We start from the raw sequence: 24,364 nt of genomic DNA on the forward strand, positions 1-24,364 counted from the left end.
TGGGCTTAACTCTCTTACTCTATCCACCATCTACAATGTAGCATTCGAAGGACTCTTACTATTTTAAAGTGAAAGATGCATAGTGGTGATCTGACCTTCATGTAAATTATACATACTGGTAGTGAGATATCTGACCTTGTAAATGTTGCAACTTTTTTGTTGAACTTGATATTCATTAAACTTTACAAAATTCATTAATTCTTGTAAATCTATCAATGTCATTTAGAGATATCAACACATATATGTGGTAATTTTTTTATTTTATAGTGATGTGAGGTGTGACATATATGCGACATGGGAACTTTGTTTTGGCAATACCCTGATATTTTCTACTCTAATTCAACAGTGTAATTAGACTGTTGCCCTGTAAGGCATGACAGATGTACATGTACACTTTGGGGAACTGTTATAACTTTTCTTAAATATTACACCTAGGAGGTAGAACTGAAAGGGAAAATTGCACAATAAATCAACTGGAAAGTTTATCAGTTTTTGATTATGAGGACAAAACTTGATGTAAACTTATTTACTTCAGAAGAAAAATAGGTGGGGCAAGGTCTAGGTGTGTGGTGTGAGTCATTTATTTGATCATGTAAGGCTGATAATGGGGTTTAATCTGTGGTACAAACTTGACATATTGAAATGTGGAAAACCCCATTAGCACCCATGGTACATTGTAAGTGGACATGTGTAATTTTTAGCAACAAAATTTTAAACTGTGGACTCACTTTGTGTTGACTGGGTACAAAAATGTACCTTTTTCTGCCTTTTTACCTTTTTTATCATGGATTCTTCCGCATGCCTTCCAATCAAATCGAACAGCTACTTGTCAATGGAATCACAACAAACACTAATCAGTTGATCAAAATTCGATTGACTGAATCCAATAGAGTGATTGGTAATCAAACCAGCACACAACTCTTACTGTCTGATCACACTGAGATTTGATTCTCTGCATTTATTGAATTAGCATTTGGTCAATATTGATTCCAATTGTAGGAAAGCTTTGGATAGTATTGGTTCTGTTTGTGGACTGTCTTTGGGTGGTATAAGTGAAATAAATTCAGCTGCATAGAAAAAACGAGACCTTGGCTGTTTTTAGGAGAGTAAGACATTTGAAAATAAGAGAGTCAGACTAACTTAAAAAAAAAACGGTGGTTCCTCGTATTTCTTAGGCTGTTATCATAAATGAATGGCCTACCTAATATCAAAACAGTTGGAAGTACAACTCAAACACACTAACAATTTGTATGCAGGCAGCATGGTTATCTCTTTGTAGACTGATTTTAGGGTACTTTTGTCCTTCTGGCTTTACATACAGTCGGTGTTAGTAAAAAAATTACCTGTCTAGATAATCTTAACAACCACAATTTGTTGCCAGAGTAGAGTAGCAGAGTACAGGGAAAGCCGAAAGGACAGTAATTGCTATTTTTCTTAGAGCTCTGTTTCCTCTTTTGTATGCAAATTTGAACAAAAATGGGCCTCCAGCCTTGAACTCTTTGACCTGCAGAATTGTACCTTTCCACAAATCGTTCCTGTGATTTCCGTTCTTTTCTTGCAAATCATAGGTTGCAGGTGGGCATTCCGTGCCCTGAGAGCAGATCCGTTATCGAACAGCACCCGGTGGAGCATCCTGCCACACACACGGCTTGATTATAGCCACCCCTAGGGTGGTGTCCTTAACCATATTGACCGCACAAATTACAAAAATGACCCCACAAAAGCTCGTAGGAAAATGGACTCCTTTGTACGTGTTGTTCAATAGTAACAAAAGCCTTTTACATGGCGGGTACTACAGCCATGTTCCTAAGGGTTGGCCAATAGTTTCTCATCTCCCAGGAGTGCGCATCTCTCCACATGATTTATGGCCCATGCCATACCACGTCAACTCACCAGAACACACGCAAAGGCCGCCTCAACACGAAAATGAAACGTTGCAGTTTTATACAACTAGTTTCCCAGAAACAAACGTTTGAAAAAAAAATAATGCCAAAACTTCCTTTTATGTATCACCACATACATCAAAATATGAGCAAAAGGGGATACTGACACAGTGGAACTTGGGTGTTAATCAGTTTAAGAATAAAGCCATGAGGTATGTAGGCTTGGAGAAGCAGGTAGCATTCTTCAATCTAATTGGAGAAACTGAATAGTCTTTTAAGGTACAAGTAGCAATTAAGGGTGGCTGAGAACTTAGGGGCATGTTCTGAAAAGACCATTTGTAGTTTGGAACTTGAATTTTAATGCAATAATACTAAGTTTTCCTAATTTTTTTTCCTTATTACGTCTGCCTTTGAGACGTGTGCCTGCCAAAAGACGACCGGCCACAAGGTGACAAATGAAAGTGTTGTGTGACTGAATTACGCGGATAGGATGAAGTCTGCCTGGCTGCGGGCACCTTTTGTCACCTCCTCATCTATCAATGTACTTACACAGATTAACATTTGCATTCAATAAGGTGACACTAAATACGCATAGGAATGAATTCAAAATGAGCACTGTGAAATACGATCCCTCCTTTCAGGGAGTCACTTAAATGTTGATGCATTTTACTTATTGTGCCGTAAAAAGGTGGAGCAGGGACTTTTACAACACATTCATCCTCTTTGAAAACCTTTTAAAAATTTTGGGTTTCTCAATAAATATTCAACATGGAGCATTCTTGTCTCTAACTATTATACACAAAATAGATTCAAAAGAGAGTGAAGATTAGACCTACCTTTAAAGGCAACCCAAGCAATATTAGTCCGAGTCAGGGTTGTAGAACTTCAATTATCAAAGTCAATTTTGAAGGGCACTTTTCCACATAATACGATGAAGCAACTCTATTCCACTCCATAGTAGTAGTCCACTGTGTTCTGCTGATGCAAATATTTGATGCCACAGTGCCACGAGGACGCCGTGAAGTCTAGTTTTTGTGGGTTACAATATTTAGAGAATCCTAGCACAGCTTGTTTCTGCACTGTTTTTAACTGCTCAAAGTATAAAATAATGATATAAATGTGGGAATATAGTGCAGTAGATATCAATTTCATCTAAAATATTTCCACTTTTAACGATCTAATACTGCTTAGGTTACCTTTAAGTTTCAAAATTGTATTTTGTCCTTGAAGATGATTTCCACTGTTTAGCACCCCTAATTAGTTATCTGTGATTAAAAACTCAGAGCTTATTCCATCCAAACCACATACGGTCCACGGTTTCCGACCAAATATAATTAGTCTGCAGTACAAGGTGCCCCTTCCGCCACAACCGTTACATGTAACCGCGCTAACATCTTCAGCACCAAGGACAAGATATCCATGATCGCTCCTTGTGTCACCTCTCAGTGCTAGCATCATCAATCTTATAATACCTTCTGTCTTGTGTTTCCACCACACCAACTTTCCTTCCAATAACCAATTCTTGCTGGTCGCTTTCAATACCGTCCACTTCATCAGCACCAAGGTCAGTGCCTTCATGCCTGCTAAAAGGATTTGGAACAGAAGCTGAGGTGAAGCATCCTTTGTGATATGCTTTCTATTAGTCAGACACCCTAACTTTATACTGTCAAGGCTGGTGGGGAGGGGGGGGGTGCTAGTTTCCAAACTGGTTGCTATGTTTACTGTGACATCATATTTGTCACAAACACATACATGTATATGTTCTTGTCACTGTGTATTAGTGCTTCCCAAAACTACAACTGTAGCAGTACCTTTATGCATGAAAATGAGGACAAATTTGTGGCGTATGGGGAGGGGGGCAGTTGTGGCCATTGTATATATTAGTGCTTCTCTAAAGTGTTACTTTTACAGTAGTTTTATGTGCTATAATGAGGACAAGTTTGTGGCCCATGGGAGGGGGCCAGTAATACGGTCATTGTGTACAGTATTAACTGTTTTTCTCAAGTTTAACTGTAAGTGTTTGTCTATGTGATAAAATGTGGACAACTTTGTGGTACGTGGGAAGGGGGCCAGTAATGTGGTCATTGTGTCTTTTAGTGCTCCTCTTTCAAGTATAAGCATAGCACATTTATCTGTTATAAGGAGAACTTTTAAATGGAGATGGAGGCAGTTGAGAGTCACTTAGTATTCTAACTCCGCACTCAAATTGCACCACTATAAATTACAGGGACATCTTACGAGACATGACTAAAATATTTCAAATCCCTTTTGCGTTTTCTTGAACCACATCCAGGTCGTGGCTAAATGTGCTGGTGTATTTTGTAATTGTGGGCAAAGGTAACAGTTTTGTATGTAATTTTTCCCACAGATGATAAGCATTCCTACCTGATAACATGTAATTACCTTAAAGTTGGAAGTGGTGGCAAGGATTTGACAGCCTGATATATGCTTATTTAAACATTGCTACAATTTGGTCAAAAGGCACCAAATTATTGCCATTTTAGGTCATGTGTGAAATCTAAAGTAGCTGTATAATAACTGTTCCATTGTGTTCAATACATCAAGCTTTGTGGCAACTGAAATGCCAGCTTTACTAAATGTATTATGTAGTAAATATGGTGTTGGATATATATACCAATATATTTGTGATGTGATGGTAATGCATATGTTGTGTGTATTCTTAATCATCATTTTTTCCAATATCATTTCTTAATGCTTCCTTTACTTTTTGGCATAAAAGTTCATATGATCTTATGATGACTTTGTTTTTCCAATTCACAAACACCCTGGCTCATAATAATGCCAATATCTAATTCCAGCTGTAATAAAAGCCATAACACTAGCTCGAAACAGTTATGTTGCAATCAACTCTTTTGTTTGGAATAGGTTGCCATTTCTTCTACAGCGCTGCTCATGATATGTCACTAAGATTGGGGACGCTATCATGCTTATTTCAGTTGCACAGTAATCACTAGGCATACCAGAAATTCCCAGGAAATTATGTCAGAAATTATCCCACGTTATGACTCTATTAATCATCATCTAACTGATATGAAACACCTTACTAATTTCAGTCTGTGTCTCGCCTAGGTGTGGCCGCCCGCTGCTCTGACGCCGTCTCTTCGAAACTGGTGGAATAGTGGGACAAATCAATGCCGGGGTAACATACGTGTGTGTGTCCGCATAGACGTGCCATTCATGCCGCATTATCATCATCCCGGGTCTCCGGGGGCGGCTGTTGTGGGGTTAAGTTTTAAATGTGAGGAGATGGCTGCCCAGTAGCAGAGGTTCATTACGACGCGAGGATGGAGATATGGGACCTCCATGTAATCTAGCTTCGGGGAACATGTGATGAGTAATAAAACGCGTGCTGCACGGGGAGATTGACTGCACTTTGGGGTATTTGCATAGAAATTAACATTTCTGGCAGAAGTGAGGGAGATACGGCGAGTAACCATGGGGAACGATGCGGCTGCATTCGCTTGGGTCGTCCTCCTGGCCGGGGTTTTGCTATCCGAAGGTTGCCCGCGGAAATGTACGTGCCCGACACAGTACCTCGCCGTGTACTGCGAGGACACGGGATTGACTGCCGTTCCGGACGGCATTCCGAGCAACACGCGACTATTGAGTCTTCACAATAACAACATTACCGTGATCATGAAGGACCAGTTTAAACACTTGGTGGATTTGGAGACCTTGCAAATGAGCCAGAACAAGATTAGCGACATTGAAGTCGGGGCCTTTACCGGGTTAGATGCTCTTAAGACACTCGAGTTGTACTACAACAAGCTGGAGAAAGTGCCAAGCACAGCGTTTGCATACCTGCCCAATCTACGCGAGCTGTGGTTGCGTGGAAATCCGATCAAGAGGATAAATTCTTGGGCCTTTGTTCACGTGCCAACGCTGACGTACCTGGATATAGGGGAGCTGAAGGACCTGGAATTTATCTCCGACAACGCATTTCTTGGTTTAACCAAGCTGCGGTATTTAAACATGGGTGTGACCAATCTCAAGAAGATGCCTGGAATTAGGCACCTGACCAACTTGGAGGAGTTGGATTTGTCTGGGAACCCCATTGCCGTCATTGAAGCTGATCATTTCCAAAGTCTTCGAAATCTTCGCAAGTTATGGCTCACTTATATGCAGATCAACACGGTAGAAATGAACGCACTGGACGAGCTGGTGAGTCTATATGAGCTGAACCTATCTTACAACAACCTCACAATGCTACCTTACAATTTGTTTTCACCTCTGCCCAACCTGCAGAAAGTCTTTCTTCATCACAACCCTTGGAGGTGCCACTGTGAGATTTTGTGGCTGAGTCAGTGGTTGAGAGACAACATTCCATCCAACCGTTCCTGCAACCCGTGCGCGCAGTGCGCATTTCCCGACGAATTGCGAGGAACGTACATCGGCGACGTCTACGATTCAAACTTCACGTGCGCCGTTCCGATCATCGAGACCCCGTCAGGGAATATCAACATCACGGAGGGGAGTAACGCAGAGTTGCGCTGCACTTCTGGTCGGGAAACTGCCATCTCTTGGATAACGCCCAATGGTACCACTGTTACCCATGGATCGTACAAGGTTAAGGTGAAAGTTCTCAGCGACGGGACTCTCAACATTTCCAGTGTGACTGTCAGTGATTCTGGCAAGTATATCTGTGTCGCTGAAAACCCTGTGGGGAATGCTACGATAAGTGTTGTGCTGACTGTCAACGGTACTGGGAATATATCCTTCACTGTGACAAACAAAACCATGCCTCTTACAGAGAGTTCCTTCAACATGCCTACGGATTCGGCCAAACCGAAATCTCCGCAGTCTACGCCACCGATCAAAAACGAACCTGACCCAGAACCAGGGACTAACGGGATTCCAAAGGTAGACGATGTCATTGTTACCACCAAAATCATCATTGGCTGCTTTGGTGCCATAACGTTAGCAGCCATATGCTTACTCATTGTATACTACAGGATGCAGAGGAAAAAGAAAAAGAAACCGAAGCCGCAGAATCGGTCGTATTATAAAACAGTAGATCTAGTCAATATAGATGAGCTATGTCCAGACAGCCCAAACTCGATGGGAAAGTCTATCAATACTACTTCCAACTCGTTGAACACTCACACATCTTTGTCTATGAACAACATGAGCACCTTTACATCTTTGCACACACTTCCTCACGAGAACTCGTCTCAGACGCTTCCACGAGACGGAACCATGCACTCTATAACAAAAGATGGACTACTCCATAATCTGTCGGACAAGGCCATCTCCACGTACAACACTTATGCCACTCTGCCAAGGGATCCTACCACAGAGAGTATAACAGAAACACAGTTGTAGTAGTTACTCACAAGTGTTAAGTCATAGCATTAGTTGGCTGCGACCAGCAGTTACTTCTGTATATAATGTATGTATCTTGTTCAATGTATTTTTGTGTCTAACGCAGCAACTTAACTGTGGCACCCTCCCTAACGTTTCCTTAGACTGTTCGAATGTGGTGTGCAAAGTTGCTGGTTAAAGAATTCAATTTCAATGAAATTGCCCCCTTTGCCAATGATTCACGGGCTACTTATACAAGGGCAGGAAAAAAAGACTGTCTTTTCAGAGCAGTGCAGTCAAAATATTGTCCAGTGCTAATTGTAGGAATATTGTCCAGGTAATATATACGGTTGCTTTGATGGACATCGAAGTGCGGTGCATGTTTGTTATTGAGTTCTAAGAGGAATAATGTGTCAAATGTTGACAGATGAAATAATTTCATTTTTTTGTGACTGCTTACCAACCCTACTACCTAACACAGTGTGTGTCTCAACCACTTACCATTGCCAAACCTATTGCCAAGTCATAGTAAGAAAGAGGCAGTATCGAGTCACATGTAAATGTATAAGAGTTTATACATGAGTAATGTATCTGAAAAAAATGCTTAACGCCAACGATTCTGCCTTTTTTTGACAACTGAAGGATTAATGTGTCAACGTGTAGAAAACAAGCATACAAAACAGAGGATCATATTTTGATATTTCCAACATATAGATACATGTAAGTCAGACAAGGATGCCACGATACCTGTGGTAAGAGTGGCTGTACAAAAAAACCTGTATAGATAAAATGTCTTGCATCAAGTGAACTGGTAATATATTGTTCAGACATGTACAACTGCTTCACCTTTCTTATTACACCTATAGTATAGTGTTTATAACCGTCACTTCTACCAAACGTACTTGAACATGGGGGGCACGTTTTCCGCTTCACGTCGAACCTTGATCCTCTACAGCGTTGGGTGGTACGTTTTTCTGTGATTGATTACGGTCAAATACCCACTTGTCGATAGTAAGAGAAAATAAACCATAATTTTGTACATCAGCAGTCGATAATCCGACGTGACTGATTGAATCCCATGAGATATGCCCTGTTGATGCGCCGGTCTATAACGTCAATATGCTGTTCTGTCAGTTTCTTAGGAAAGAATTGACTAGTGGTATTCCAGATGGATAGACATTTAATGACTATTGGCTACACCTCAGGGTTCCAGCCAGCGTTCTTTGACGGAATTTTGCTGCTGGGGACAAAAAAAATTTTTGCACATTCATTCTGTCCTCTATGATGGACAAAAATCAGCATGTAAAGATATAAAAACAGATGCCATTGAACCAAGCAGAGCCTACTAGCAAAAATTGCTCCTCAAAATGCAGGAAATAGCATTTCAGAGGGTCTAGATTTCGAAATTTCCCAAAAGGAGCATGCTCCAGACCCCCAAGGATCGTTGTGCCTTTGGCACTTGTCATATAGGATTTCAATATCAAAAATCCAGGGTACAGGAAAAAAATTCAAGCTGGCTAGAACACTGCTATACACATGTGGGGCCCATAATGCTGGGTAAATAATGCACTTTTGTGAGTCAAAAATAGAGTTGTGCACAAGTCCTCATTTTTAACAGTGGGTGCACTGGTGCACCTGCATGTACATGTACATGTAGATATGTCACAAAAAATAATAAAATTTTTGTTGTGTTATCATGGGTAGTGTTGTTAAAATTTGAAGCTATGGAATTTGAGTTTCGAGCTATGAAGAGAGATGTCAGTGAGGTTTAACGTAGATTTTGCAGACATTCTACTTTATTTTATGTTGTGCACTAAAAGTTTTTCTGTGCCTCTACATTTTGTAAAATGTTTAGGTTAATTGCACCAGTGCACACATTCTAAAAGATCAATTTCGAGCTACACATTTCAGCCACATGTATGTCAGCACTGAAATTATATATTTGAGATGGTTTCATACTGGAGATTGATATATGAAACCTAAAAGTTCCATTACGATTTCCATAATACTAGAAAAGACATCTTTCTGAGATGAAGCAAATTTGCATTAAGACAGTCACTGCAAAGACAAGTGACAAATGTAACAATGAAGCCATGCATATCACAAGCTCAATAAATGACTTGATTGTAACAGTAACATTGCCCACTAATTAGGTACCTACTTTACCAGAAATCCCCTAGGAACGGGTTTCTTTTCCTCTGAGTTCTATCTGGCAGTTGGCCAATTCAAACAAAAACTTCCTGTTATGTTAATACTCAATACATCAACACACTATAGGCACTTCTATTTTTACCTCTCTAAATTGGGCAACAGTTTATTTTTTTATTCCATTGTATTTTGTACATAAGTGGCTTTGTACATTTGGTGGAAAGTTGCCAAATGGAAAGGAATGGCTATCTTTTGCTCTGATTGTATTTGGCTGTTACCCATTTCAAATCCAAACCTTGTGTCTTGTTGGTATTACACCATTGTGCATGTTTCACTGTTCCCTGATGGACAAAAACACTGACTTAAAATATTCCCTTCCGCTGCATTTTGTAAATTCTTCGCGGGAAAGTTGCCTAACAAGCCCAATCACTAATCAAAGCAGACGATTCCAACTGTGGGAGAATCAAGGATTTGGCAGAGGGAACCTCAGTTGAAAGATGCACACAGAATTAGAATAAAAGCTTTCCTTGATGTAAAAGTACAGCAGGGCTCTAGCCAGCGCCCGTCCTTCTGACTTTTGATGGAATTTTTCAGCTAGGGAGAGACAAATGGACAAAAATTTTGCCCATTCCATTCTCTGTGACCAACAAAAATCTGCATGACTTGTGAAAATATTAATTGAACCAAGCTGAGTCTACCAGCAAAATTTGCCCCTCAAAAATAAAAGAAATTAGCATTTCAGAGGGTCTAGATTTCAAAATTTTTCTGTGGGAGCATGCGAACTCCTTTGGATTGTGGCACCTTCGACAGGATTTCCATTAAAAATTCAGGGGATGGAAAAATCATTCAGGCTGGCAAGAACACTGATGTACAGTCAAAGATAGGCCTTTGTGCAGATGGCCTGTAGTGAGAACCCTGCAGAGCCAGACATGCTGACTTGTTCTACATAGCCGGAGTATATATTGATCTCCGTCTGCAAGGTACCAAGCCTGTCTGGGATATGGCTCATCTAACAAGCCCCTGAGAACCTTTATTGACATCACATGTTGGACCTGCCTTTTACTGTGCCGACTAACTTTTAACATAATTGCAACTGTGGGTCCACTCCAAATGACATGCAAGATTCCGTCTTTACAGAGTGGACTCTGCCTTAATGTTGCCACAGAGAGAGTTATCTTACCCATTGCATTCAGAAGCACAAGTGTGATGTTAGACACCTCTAGCCTGTATGTGGAAGATAAGGTGTCATTGGCCTTATACAATTACGCAGTGGCTGCTTCCATCGTGACCGATGGTACGAGGAGATCCTTCTGAGACATTGAGTGCAATTTTAATGACTGCTGTGGGAGAGATTTTGCGTTGGGGGGCAGGAATCAATAGAAAAACTTGCTGATAGTTACAATGATGATAATGAGAGGCTTGAAAGTTTTGCAATTTGCCCCCCTCCCCATCCACTTTCGTAAAAAGAAATGATGATGCTGCACAAATATTCCAAAAGGTTGTATCCTGAATCAAACAACTTGACTTTGAAAAAGTAACAATGATAATGAGAAAACTGAAAGTTTTGCAATGCCCCCCTTCCCATCCATTTTCACAAAAAGAAATGATGATGGTACAATGGCCATCACAAAGATTCCAAAAAGTTGTATCCTGAATCAAAGAACTTGACTTTGAAAAAGTTACAATGATAATGAGAAGCATGAAACTTTTGCAATGCCCCCCTCCCCATCCACTTTCACACAAACAAATGATGCTGCTGTGATTGTCACCACAAAGATTCAAAAAGCTTGTATCCTGAATCAAACAACTTGACTTTGAAAAAGTAACAATGATAATGAGAAAACTGAAAGTTTTGCAATGCCCCCCTTCCCATCCATCTTCACAAAAAGAAATGATGATACTACAATGGCCATCACAAAGATTCCAAAAAGTTGTATCCTGAATCAAAGAACTTGACTTTGAAAAAGTTTCAATCTTATGATAATGGGAAGTCTGAAAGTTTTGCAATGCCCCCCTCCCCATCCACTTTCACAAAACGAAATGATGATGCTGCGATAGTCATCACTAAGATTCCACAAGGTCATATTCTGAATCTAACAACTTGATTTTGAAAGAGTTACAATGATAATGAGAAGTCTGAAAGTTTTGCAATGCCCCCCTCCCCATCGACTTTCAAAAAAAGAAATGATGCTGCTGTGTTTGTCATCACAAAGATTCCCAAAGGTCGTGTCCTGACTCAAAGGACTTGACTTTGAAATAGTTGCCCGAGTCCGCATTGACGTAAACCCACCAGTTATCCCTCCCCTTCCAGGGAAAATGCAAAATGAGTAATGATTCCTGACGTCAGACATGGTAACAAAACTTGACCTTATCACTCCTCCACCTGTGAGGTAAAACGGCGACGCTGCAGATTGGGGCAAACATGGTGACCCCTGCCGGTACATGACCTTGGGTAAGTGAACATGGCAGGAGACAGGCTGATCTGTAACAGACTTGCTTCTACACACTCAGCAGCTCGTCTTATCAGCTTTTTGTCCCTGTGATAAAAAGTCTGATAACATTTCCTGCTGGGAAAGCAGACAGACCGCAGGGTGGAAGTCAAACAGCAGCTCTTTCCTGTCCAGATTATGTTCTGGATAAGATGTGGTGAGAGGGCTTTTACTACACATTCAGGTGAGGCCGTATTGATGGTGTACTTGAGTTATGTCTTTTCTTCATGTACATGCATGTCATGGTAGAGATTGCAACCTGACAGAATCACCTATTCTGTCACTAGAGATCCCAACCATAGTGCGTGAATTCAAAATAAGGCATTCCCTTGAAAGAAAGTCAGAGCTTTAAAGTTTGATTCTCAACACTTTAAATCATTAGGTTGACTTCAAATTTTTGACTTAAAAATAAGAGACCACCCTAACACAATCCAATCCTCCTGATTGGAGTCCCTATAGACAGTCAGTCAAATACATGCACTGTAAGATCTATGCTGAGTAAAATCTACCTGAAATTATGCCAGATCCCAATCTCTTCCCAGACACATGTATCATAAACGGACTAGCTTCAAACTCTATCTAAAATTTATCTGATGCTGGATTTATCTAACTGTATCCATCCAGATTTATCTAACTGTATCCATCCAGACTGCAACCTGGAAACTCATCTGAATATATATGCCCAAACTGCATATGCGACTGTCATGCGAGGATTGGGTTACAGTCCCACAGTAGACGCTGTCAACCGCCCTAACTTCAAGGAGAGTGCTACCATCATCTGGAAAGATGGAAGGATGCCTACTATCCATCTAGAAGTTGCCTTTCTCTTCTGTAACACACTCAAACATTAACTGTAACAGTTGCTTCCTCATATAAAACTCTGTCCATGTCATTTTAGCCCTTGGGTCAGACCGACACATGACAGAGTGAACTGGAGTCAATCAAGACATTCAGGAATCACCATTAGGCATTACCCTAATGATGATGATAGTATCTTTAGATAAAGCACATTTGATGGTGAAAGCACACAAAATTATATCCCCTAAGGCTTACCAGTATTCATTATCATCATGGTAGATACATAACTGGAACATTTCACAAATAACTGCTAACCTGCAGTCATGTAAAACTATCTCATTTGTTCACCAAATCTTGAATATAGTGAACATTCTGATTCAAGAGATGCCCTGAAATCACTTATCATTGATTCCATGCACAAGAGGGTTTGGATATGCCCCAACGTAGAATATAACATATTAAAGATGAAACAAATACAGACTGAAGTTATAACCATGCCACTGAATGAAATAAAAGTATGGAATCAACATTTGAATAATAACAGACACAAAAGTAACTCATTCTGAGATATCACCTAGATACAGACCCATGCACTCTAAGACAACAGCCTCCATCTTGCATTTCTCCTGGCCTAGTGCAATGAAGCATTCTTTATGTCCAGGCTTTAAAAGCCGGGGACATTAAAAATTCTCAATTCACTTTTTAAGGAGAGGTTGATGCATTGTTATACTAGCTTCTGAGCTGCTATAAACTTGAAGCACTGACTTGATAGCAGCAGTTAGCATGTTAAAACTATAAAACTCCTGTGCTAAGGCAAAAACAGAGGCTTGGCTTATGATTGGAATATCTCTTGCGCAAGAAATCATCTGCTTCTTATTGCATGGACACATTTGGTTGACCTTGCAAATGGTTCAGCTTGGCAGTGCACCTAGAATCTCATCCGTGAACCAATTCAATTTACCTTCAGCAGCTCATTTGTAGGCGGCCAATTCGGCACACGTCACTTACGGCGGCCCGGCCTCCGCACCAGATCCCCTGTGGCCAATTCTGACAAGTGAAAAATGGCCATGGCACATGAGCCATTCCCTAAAGCTACCGTGTTATGGGTAACAGATTCCAACTCATCTATAGGCTTAAGCCCTCACTCGCACTTCGTGTGCATGTGACAACGCTCTGTCTTTGGCTCCAGCCCGGGCACATAATACCACACATTATGATAACCCTGGCAAACAGAAATTACATTGTGTTTTGTCAAAGTACAGGTCCTGAGGGCTCGTCATCCTAACATAATCTACTATTATGACAGACTTGGATTGAACTGGATGATATGGGAGTAGTTTGCCAGTCTGACAATGAGGGTGGATACCACACGCAGGTGCCCTTCCAGTCAGGTCTTATAATTTCCTCCAACTCAAAATCTTTATGGTCTCAATACCATACAGTTATGATTTAGAAAGCAAGAACATAAATGTATTTTAGTCTTCTACTCCTCATCATTTTTATTCAAAACCAACTTTCATAGCAGAGATTTAAGTCAAAGTCAATTCTTTTCCTTTCATTGAGGACTGGTGTTTTGCAGGAGGTTTGCTGTTTTTACCAATAAATCAAAAATCTTCTTTGCTGTTGCACACCATTATCTTAAATACTAGTAGTAAATTAAGGTCAATGGACGAACATCATCATCATCAGTAATAAGGCTGAAAATTGGCGTTAATTAATCATATATGTTGATAAAATTATGTATTGATATCTAAAAATAAATGTCAGTCTCTTGATAATATATCCAATATCTCTTTTCTACATGTATCTCTTCTATATCTTTAACGGTTCCAAGATTATTTCTTTATGGTAGTGCTTTTTTAAATCTTTTCATGGTAAAGTTTGGCAACTATATATAAATATTGTAAATTGTATTGGGAAAAAAACATGAATTTTTACTTTGTGACAGTCTCAATAATGTACACTATGCAGTTTGGGACCAAGATCCCGAATAACGACAACAAGTCCTCTACAAACCCAATATACCAGTCTTTGCTGCAGATGCCAAGTAAAATTATTCAATTTGCCGGCATGGAGAAGTTCATCTGACTTAATCAAAGACAAGAGGACTTCGCTCTTTTCCTGACGCCTGATGCAGTAAAGTAAATGTCAGTCTGGTCGTGGGGAATGCCTGAGAACATGCATCATCGGCCCAGCACCCTGGGGACAACAACTCCCAGGCTGCACCCCTTCACAAGAGAGCAAGAATGAGCCGGAATGCCCACAGAATGAAATTTTTTCTCTATTCCTGGGAATTTGTAATGTATTCTTGAAATTCTCACTGCATTCCAGACATTTGTGCCCGTTCTTTTGGCTGTCCCGAAGTTGTTGACATGTTCAAAACTGTCGAGGTGCATTTGAAGTGGAGAAATATCATATGGCATACAAAGTGCATTCTAACTACAGTGTGACCGCATTCTATGGCCTGCATTATTCAACACATTCTGATCTCATTTGAAGGAGAACCTAAATCATGGCGATCCACTTCAAATCCTGCCAGAATGTGGCCAAAAGAATACAAAGGTATCTGGAATACAGTGAGAATGTCTAAAATGCACTTCAAATCCCCGGAATAGACAAAGAATAGTTATTCTGACGGCATTTCGGCTCATTCCTTGTCGTGCGAAGGGGATAAAAGGTCCATTTGGAATTCCCGCCCAAATGTGGCACGAATTTTGCACATTATTCATTCTGGCTGGACCTGCTTGATTCCTGCTAATTCGGTTTTAGTGTGAAGGCCCTATAAGGAGTTCCACATCCCTGAGGTTTTAATTCCGATCGTTTTAAACCAAGTCACATGCACTTCCTCATCATTCACTGACCTTGATGGTTTGACCTTTGTTGCCAAATTATTGGCTTTTAATTTCTTCTCCTTGGCTTGCCCACTTCCTAAATTTGTAGCTTTCCACTTGTGTGACTACAAATTTTGTAGTCAACAAAAAAAACACAGAGCAGATTCTCTGTAATACCAAATTGTCACCTTAGTAGTCAACATTTGCAAGCAAGATTACACGATGCTAGAATTCTTTATAATGACTTTGACCCCACAAGAAATGGGGCATCATCTGCAATGAATGCCACCTATCAAACAAGTGAGTACTGCAGCCTATTTATATATCATGATGCTGAATGCATCAATGAAATCATTCACACTTTACAACACTATAATTATAGTAGGTAATATATATAAGTGTTGTTGTTCTAAATAGATTGTACATGACTATTGTTTGTGTTATTTTAACTTATTTAAAGAATATACTGTAAGTTACTACAGGTAAAACTCAAAGTTCATGAAATCTTTAAAAACTGATAAGCTGTCTAAAATTTTATCCAATTCTATTCGTTGCTCTTGGAAGAACAAGATGACAAAAGATCTACAATGGTATGGGAAAAACTTTTCTACAAAAAACTTTCTCAAAGGGAGTCTGGCTCTTTCACCTTATTAGGCAAAAGTCCTACTGGTTCAAATATGAAAAAAAAACTACATTTAGTCTAACAACAAAGCTACATTTTGTATTTGGTGATCTTTTTTACCTGGATGTCTAACCTTCATCCACGTAACAACTTTGTACAACATACAAGAGCAAAACTTGGTTATGCGGACAAATTAGAGAATATAAACCTGACATGAAGTGTGGCAGAATTCAAACTACCCTACACAATAAACTTTCACCAAAGCAAGAAATATACAATGTATGTACAACTCAGGCAGTTTCATTACTTGAATAGGTGTGGGAGGGTGTAAGTCCAACTTTAAATCTGCCTATAAAAGCATCTCCAATTCCAACAGGTAGTAATAAATGTCTTCTGGCATATAGACTGACAAGAATCCAACGACATTGTGCAGATATGGTGCAATAGAAAGAACTACAAAGATGACAGCTTTATTACCTGATATAGGTGTAGGAGGATCTAAGCCTGCATCTAAATATGCTGTAAAAGCATCTGCAATTCCAAGTAAAAAATGTGTTTGGACATGTAAGCGGGACAAGAATTCAGCTTCACTGTACATTGTGCATAAACTGCGCAAGAACTACAACAAATCAGGCAGTTTTGCTACTGGTATTGAAGGATCCAAGCCTAAATCTGAATATGCTAGGAAATCTTTAATTCCAACAGGAGGTAAAAAAATGTCTTTGGACATATATGCATGGAGGGACAAGAATCCAGCTTCACTGTACATTGTGCATAAACTGTGCAAGAACTACAACAAATCAGGCAGTTTTGCCACATGAATAGGTGTTGAAGGATCCAATCCTAAATCTAAACATGCTATAAAATCTTCAATTCTAACAGCTAGTAAAGAAATGTCTTCTGACATATGGACAGACAAGAATTCAATTTTGCCTAAAGTGTTACTCTGGGCAAAGGACGAAGGATAATCCATCATCGAATCAACAACACACTACTTGTGCCACAAACGATGTGTTCTCCCAATATCACAATACGGACATCAGATGCAGGAAGGGAAGAAGCCATTTTTCACCGTCGCGTACGCAAACCTAACCCGGGGCATTTTTTATCAGTTGAACAAATTTGCATCGGCTGTGTTTTGAAAAGACAGAATGGGAACAGTGCTTGTAGAACAGGCTGCATGATGTACAGCCCATTCTTTGGATTAACGATTGCAGATTGATTATGGTTTGGACTCTTCCATAAGGAACATGATTCAGAAGGCAAATGGACTTAGGGTGGGAGGGGTTTCCAATGTTTAAAACAAACGTTGCAGTGGGCAGAAAATAAGAATTTGGGGAGTATAATGAATTGGCTGCACATTCGGTCAGCTACATGTAAGTGTTATATTTGAATGCTGTTGAATTTGTCATATTAGAGGCACTTGTACGTCATACAGGAAATGTTCTGAATATCATGTACCGGTATAAATTTGAAAGAAATCAATGTACTTGTGGTATAGGAAGACATCTTTTTAGTGTCCTTTGATACTTGTTGAATCAGTCTGAACAACACTTGAAAATGTCTCAAAAAGTGGAATATGTTTTGGGGTGACTGATGCAAGCAAATTCCAATAACTTGTACCAAAGCCCTGCTATATTACTTTGTAAGATTTACAGGAAATAATTAGTGTTTTTTATTTATCAACACCCAGAAACACTTTCATTCCTTACACATTATAGAAAAGTGGCAATTTTTAGTTAGATAACTAACATACATACACTTGCAATAAGCGTAATGGCATCTAAAAACAGACAGATCCACTCCTTGCAAAAGGGGTTTTTAATGCCGCTTTAATGCTCAAAGTTTAGATGATTGCTCCTGCCCGGCATTAGTGCCAATTGCCATCATGCTAATTACACATTAATTATTGCCTTGTAGCATTATAACATATCACTTTTGCAGGGGCAATGACTTGCAAGTAGTGATCAAGACTCATGACTGTTGCAACCCAGCAATTTGAGCAATATGTGAAGAGCTAGGCATTATCACTTCAAGTTCAACGTCCGCTTCGACAAAGATGAATGTATGCAGCAAAATATAAAGCGGCTACTGAGTGGGCCACACATGCATACATGTAGGTTCATGACGCATGTAACGCCTCTGAGAGTTCCGTCCTTATCAGCCAATTCCAAGAAATACTGGCTCAAAATGAAAAACCTACTGCAATATTTAGGTACAAATTCCTGTAATGATCTGCCCTACCACTAAAATTACCATATGCATTAAAAAAATTGACACCTTTGCAAAAGAACTCAGCGGTAAGATTATAAGCTAATCAAAGAAACAAGATGGCAGACTCTCTTGAGAAATCATGGCGTAAGCGGCTCTTCTGACAGCGAGACATAAATGGCGGTTGTAAACATTAACGAGTCATCCCTCATCTCCCGGCGCCATGCGGCATCACGCGAGGAAAAAGAAACAAAACCGAATAAAGTAGGTCCGGATAAATTGCTATCCATTTCACGCTCCAGCGATTTACTGATTTGGGAAGCTGGAAGGGGTAACATTACATGTGGATTGGATCTATGCAGGGAGCTCAAAGTCAAATATCTTCAGCCGGGAGTCCTGGTTATGGTATGGAATCGTCCCAATTTCTCAAGTAGATAAAATCTTAGGAGAGAATGATTGTGTTCAAGAACGTTAGAGGCCAACGGAATGTCAAAGACTGCAGAAATGTCGATGTTTAAATCTTTGCTAGGGGTGTACAAATGTATGTAAGCTGTTAAGAGGTACAAATGTACAAAAATATATTGACTGAATCTGTATTGCAGTCAGCCGAACCAATTTTGCAGAGTCACACATTTCAGGCAAATCGTTCAGATCTGAATTTGAAAGGAAAGTTTTAGTACATTGGGACACATAGATTCAGCAAGTCAATGTAATTTGTTAGCCATCTTCCTACAAATGTATCAGCCCTCTGTTTTCATGCTGATCTCTTGCTAAATTCTTACTAGTCATTTTAAGAAAATGAGAAATCTGTGTGACCATGCAAACTGAGAAAAATCAGTTATATTTCACTTACAGCAACGTTTTCAATTACAGCATGCAGCTCACCTCCACTGTAAGGCCATCATTTGATAGGACATAGATTTCTTGCTTTTCTGACGGGGAAGCAAATCAAACTAGATCTGATGACCTCCATGAAACAAATTTGGTGTGGCCCTGCCAGGTTTCCCAATAAAACTTCCGTCTACAAAGACCATCCATTTATTCCTACCCCATTATCCATCCTGGGGTTTGCACTTCCCCATTTCTACAGGCTCCTAAATTATTCCGTAGCAAAATCCTTTTAGCGGAACCAGATTCCAGCCCGGTACAAGTGTGACTGGGGCTGAACTTTGACATTTCGGGTAAGTTCGCTGTCACAGTTGGTACAATTTTACTGGTCCGCGCAGGGATGTGAACAGTAAAACTTTTCATGCACGAGCTTCAAATCCAATTCTCAGCACTTAGAACGCAGTAAAAGCCACTCTCGGCTAAGGGTGATATATTATCAGCCAACAATGCAATTCCACAACATTAGGAACGTCGAGAATGCGGCCCACGTAGCCGGCGCGTATTGTCACATCCTGATAACGTTATAAATTTCCCACGCCAACAACCGTTTGTCTCTCCGAGGCATGTTCCGCTGCTGACATTGACACCCAGCCAGGGTAAATAATGGAAAAGCATGGAAATGACCTTATTGATTGGAAAATAGGAACTTTGTATAATAGATGAGAGGACCGTGCTGGGTAATCAAAACGTATATGCAGTTGGGGTTATTTTGAGCTGCCTCAGATATAACGGCGATTGCTTGACTGGTAATGTTTTTAAAGAGCATCTGGGACCAGGGATTTATTGTTGTGGGGATGGAGAGTGGGGACAGGGGCTGAGCCTTTTACGGCCGCCATCGCTAAATGATGTACCATGGTTGACGGTTCGACTTGACCTCGACAGCGACACCGCCTACGCAGATGACGCTTCATCCCACGCCGTAGCGCCGACTGTGAAGCGATACAGCAGGACTACCGCACTGGTCAAGACATTTTAAAGTCAGGGTATCATGCTGGAGTTCTGGTAAAGCAGCTATGTCAATTATCAACTACATGTATTAGAAGTCTACCTTCCTAAACTGTTGAATCTGGTGCTAAAGGTTAATGAACATTGTTAAAGACCAATTTTATCACCTTGTAATGTGGGTAACCTTTAAATACAATAGTTTGAGGATGACCTCTTGGCACACATATAAAACGAAAATGCAACCAACCAAGATTTTGCTGTCTGTCCAGCTTTTTGCCTGTAAATAACTTGTATTCCCTTGTTTCAAAACTTCATGCACCTCTTTTCTATCTGTCTGTCTGTGTGTGTGTGTGTCTGTCTGTGTGTGTTTGTGTTTGTATTTCCATACATTTTTCCTTTAGGAAGCTTTAGACAGGATGTGATGGTATTTGGGTAAGACATGGGAAGACAAAGTTAAAGGTCAATTTATAATAAGGCCCTCTTGGTGACTTCCCTTGGTATTGCAACCCAATTTCCAACCATTCCTGGTTTTACCAAATAAAACTTTAGTCTGGTCTTATGCAGCTTGTTCCTACTGTGCAAACCAGGTTTGTTTATGGCCAAAAGGTAGTAGTTTTCTGACTAGTACGCAAAACAAACTATACAATGTATTTCCCATTGCAAATTGAGGAACCTTTTTCGTACACTAGTTATAATCATATTTCTTGTGGGTCTCTAGGAATGTCATCTGATATTACTGAATTGTTGTGGCCACTTGTTTCACCCTGCTGTGGCAACATGAAAGGGATTATCACAGACAAAGCACAAGCCAGTTGTCTGAGGTGATTTGGATCTAAAGGTAACATTCAAAGGCTTGTGATTGACCAAACATTACTCCTGGACATTTTTTCTCAGAATGTACTACACCTACATTTTCTATCTTCCACTTACAAATCTATATTGGTTTGGCTACATACAGGACCATCAGATGGCCACAGGTTATCATGGAAAGCATTGCCTGACCAGACTTGGAACCATTAAACATCTGGATGTATCCATTATGTATACTCATATCAGGAGGTATAGAAGATTCAATGTCCTCTCTGTAGGGTAGAACTGTAAGGGATCAGGACAATTTCAGGCCTGTTGTGTGTGTATGGATGGTGTTCAGCACCAGGGACAGGGTGGAGTGTGTATGGATAGTGTTCAGCACCAGGGACAGGGTTGAGTGTGTATGGATGGTGTTCAGCACCAGGGACAGGGTGGAGTGTGTATGGATAGTGTTCAGCACCAGGGACAGGGTGGAGTGTGTATGGATAGTGTTCAGCACCAGGGACAGGGTGGAGAGTGTATGGATAGTGTTCAGCACCAGGGACAGGGTGGAGTGTGTATGGATAGTGTTCAGCACCAGGGACAGGGTGGAGTGTGTATGGATAGTGTTCAGCACCAGGGACAGGGTGGAGTGTGTATGGATGGTGTTCAGCACCAGGGACAGGGTGGAGTGTGTATGGATAGTGTTCAGCACCAGGGACAGGGTGGAGTGTGTATGGATAGTGTTCAGCACCAGGGACAGGGTGGAGAGTGTATGGATAGTGTTCAGCACCAGGGACAGGGTGGAGTGTGTATGGATAGTGTTCAGCACCAGGGACAGGGTGGAGTGTGTATGGATAGTGTTCAGCACCAGGGACAGGGTGGAGTGTGTATGGATGGTGTTCAGCACCAGGGGCAGGGTGGAGTGTGTATGGATGGTGTTCAGCACCTGGGACAAAGTGGAGTGTGTATGGATGGCGTTCAGCACCAAGGACAGGGTGCGAAGCGGTCACTGAGAAAACAGCAAAATAACATGTGACAAAACACAATAAGTTTCCAAGATTCACAGTATCCTTCTAAAAGCTCAGTCTTTTGCATCACAAAAACAAGTGACCAATACAGTAATCCTTGTTCCAGCTGTCCCATAAACCAAGAAAATATCTATTTCAGCCTTTAAGTGTAGTGTCAAGGTGAAAAGGTCAAGAACACAGAATACCAATCATGGTGAGAAACCATCGTGCTGATTCTGAACTATTTTCATTTTCTGCCCTTTGTATCGGGTTGTAAAATGGATGTTAAGGCAACATATTGGAGGCCTTATACTAAATTATAGCTTCTGACAGTTTCCATCCTTTGGGGATGATATGGAAAGGAAAGACAAGCTGACTATGATAACATGACAAAGTCTGCCGTGTTGCCAGAAAGGCCAACAGAACCTTTAAAAGGCAACTCGTGAATTCTGCATGAGCTAATGCATTCTCCACATTTATGAGAACATGTGTTACATGTACATGTATGTACCTTAGGCCACACTAATTTGATTTGTTGTTTCTCGGATGTTTAATCTTTTTTTCCACCAACCGACTCAATTTTTTTTCTGAAAAAATCTGAGAAACAAACAAAATTGGAGTGGCCTTACGATAGTATTGCTTCTTTTGTGTACATAACTTTTGCTTTGCAAATTGCTATATACACTGCTCAATTCTTTAATCATTATGATGGTGCTAAACTTTGTCAGCAGATATTCCCATTTTCTTTATTTAGAAATTAAGGAAAGTTTGGGCTGCTATAAGATGAAAAACATAAAGTATAACTCAGTCTTCATTGGCGTTTTTCTGCTGACATTGCCATTGCTTTTATGACCTACCCTCAGGCTCTGTGCGTGTACATTGTACCTCTAAGTTACAGTTCTCGCCATTCCTAAAGTCTAAAGTGTACCTTTGCTTTTCCTTGGGTATCATTTTGAACCTTTATCTGACAAGGGGTCTAAATTTTTTTAGTTGACATTGCCCTGACTGTATACCTCAAGGAAAACAATCTCTCTTGTTCTTCTTTATCAAACCCAACATATGGAGTAGTCACATTTTTCATATGTCGTACAATTTTCAAGCAAGGTGTGACAGAACCAACTACTGACAAGGATCCAAGATACACTTTTCCATAAAAAGACAGCTCATGAATTCTGCATGACACATGCATTACTATCTCAAGAATGCCATCAGTTTTCAATGGTACGATGATGTACGACGTATGTGACATGGTCCTTACACAACAATATCAACGAAAGTATTCCCCAAAGTACCTGACAGGATTGATTTCTACAGTGACGATCTCAAATAAATCAAAATTGCTGCCAAGAGCCCCTTATTTCAGTTGTCTCCTCAAGTGTACCCATTAGCTTAAAGCATTGATTTCTACAGTCTCAAGTCAATCGAAAACAGCAACAATGATAGGTCAATGATATCACCAATTCCCTAATGTCTGTTGTACTCAAGGCACAAGAAGAGCCTGAAAACGAATCAGACAGTGAAACAGAGTACCAAACTTTCAAATGGAGTACACGTACTGTCATAGACCGAAGAATAAACTCACTACAATGACTGGAGGCACTAAGAGACTATGACGCACATTTGTAGCTCTTCACCTTGACAGAAAGGGAAAGTAGAAAGGCTGCAGGGGGCAATGCATTACTGGAGAAAGTGTAAGTGAAGAAGAGGCAGAGTATATCAAGAAGAAACTAAAATAGCACATGCATGCCATTTGGTTGAAATGAATGTGGAAATGGACACTTGCCAGTATGTAAAAAGGACGCAGAGTGCCGTAAAGTGGATAAAAGAAAATCTAAGCAACTGAAGTGCTAGTCATGCACCCACCCAGATGTACTGAAGAAGAAAACTGTGCGATGACGACAATTGAGAGTCTGGGGTTCGTGCTCTACCTACACTTACAGCATGCGTACACCATCTTTATGTCGTCTTGACGTACAAATCTTGTACGTGATGAGTACCCATGCTGGCATGATACATGATATGGGTGTGGACTTTGGTCATAATGCGTTTTACCCAGCTTTTAGTACAGCTAGTGTATTACTCAACTTCGGTTGTGCTTTTGTGAAAATAGGATCGTATAAAGCTTTGTGCCACCAGTATCCGGAGTACTTGATATGGTATTTCCTGTGAGCTAGCTGTACTTATGAGGTATTTTTCTCACATGCAAAGGGTGCTTACTGTTGTATATTTCCTACTACTAAGTACTTGATACCATACTTCCTGTATTTTCAAGAGACAGGAACCTTTGAGCCTGTCTGAGCTTGACAGATCTAAGGGCTAGGAAATGTGTTATGTTTATTTCCTTCTAAAAAGCAACGTTCAAATCCGTATCTTTCATTGACATCTTACCCAACCATGCATATACTGAATTTCCCATACTTTCCTATAA

At 40.3% G+C, this 24,364-nt stretch overlaps 2 protein-coding genes across 4 annotated transcripts in view; one reads left to right on the plus strand and one right to left on the minus strand.

Annotated features, from left to right (window-relative positions):
* The window catches only part of LOC118406733 (leucine-rich repeat-containing protein 4C-like), a 66,708-nt gene extending 58,669 nt beyond the window's left edge, over positions 1 to 8,039 (plus strand). For all 3 annotated transcript variants that reach the window (XM_035807028.1, XM_035807030.1, XM_035807029.1), the window contains exon 3: positions 4,974 to 8,039. In XM_035807028.1, the coding sequence (XP_035662921.1) occupies positions 5,340 to 7,226 (1,887 nt within the window). In that variant the 5' untranslated portion in view covers positions 4,974 to 5,339 and the 3' untranslated portion in view covers positions 7,227 to 8,039. The remainder of the gene's footprint in view (positions 1 to 4,973) is intronic.
* Positions 1 to 24,364, minus strand: part of LOC118406731 (staphylococcal nuclease domain-containing protein 1-like) — a 169,195-nt gene that overhangs the window by 107,123 nt on the left and 37,708 nt on the right. The gene's annotated exons all lie outside the window — the stretch shown is intronic.

This window comes from Branchiostoma floridae, chromosome 19, assembly GCF_000003815.2.
Source record: "Branchiostoma floridae strain S238N-H82 chromosome 19, Bfl_VNyyK, whole genome shotgun sequence".
Classification (NCBI taxonomy): Eukaryota; Metazoa; Chordata; class Leptocardii; order Amphioxiformes; family Branchiostomatidae; genus Branchiostoma; species Branchiostoma floridae.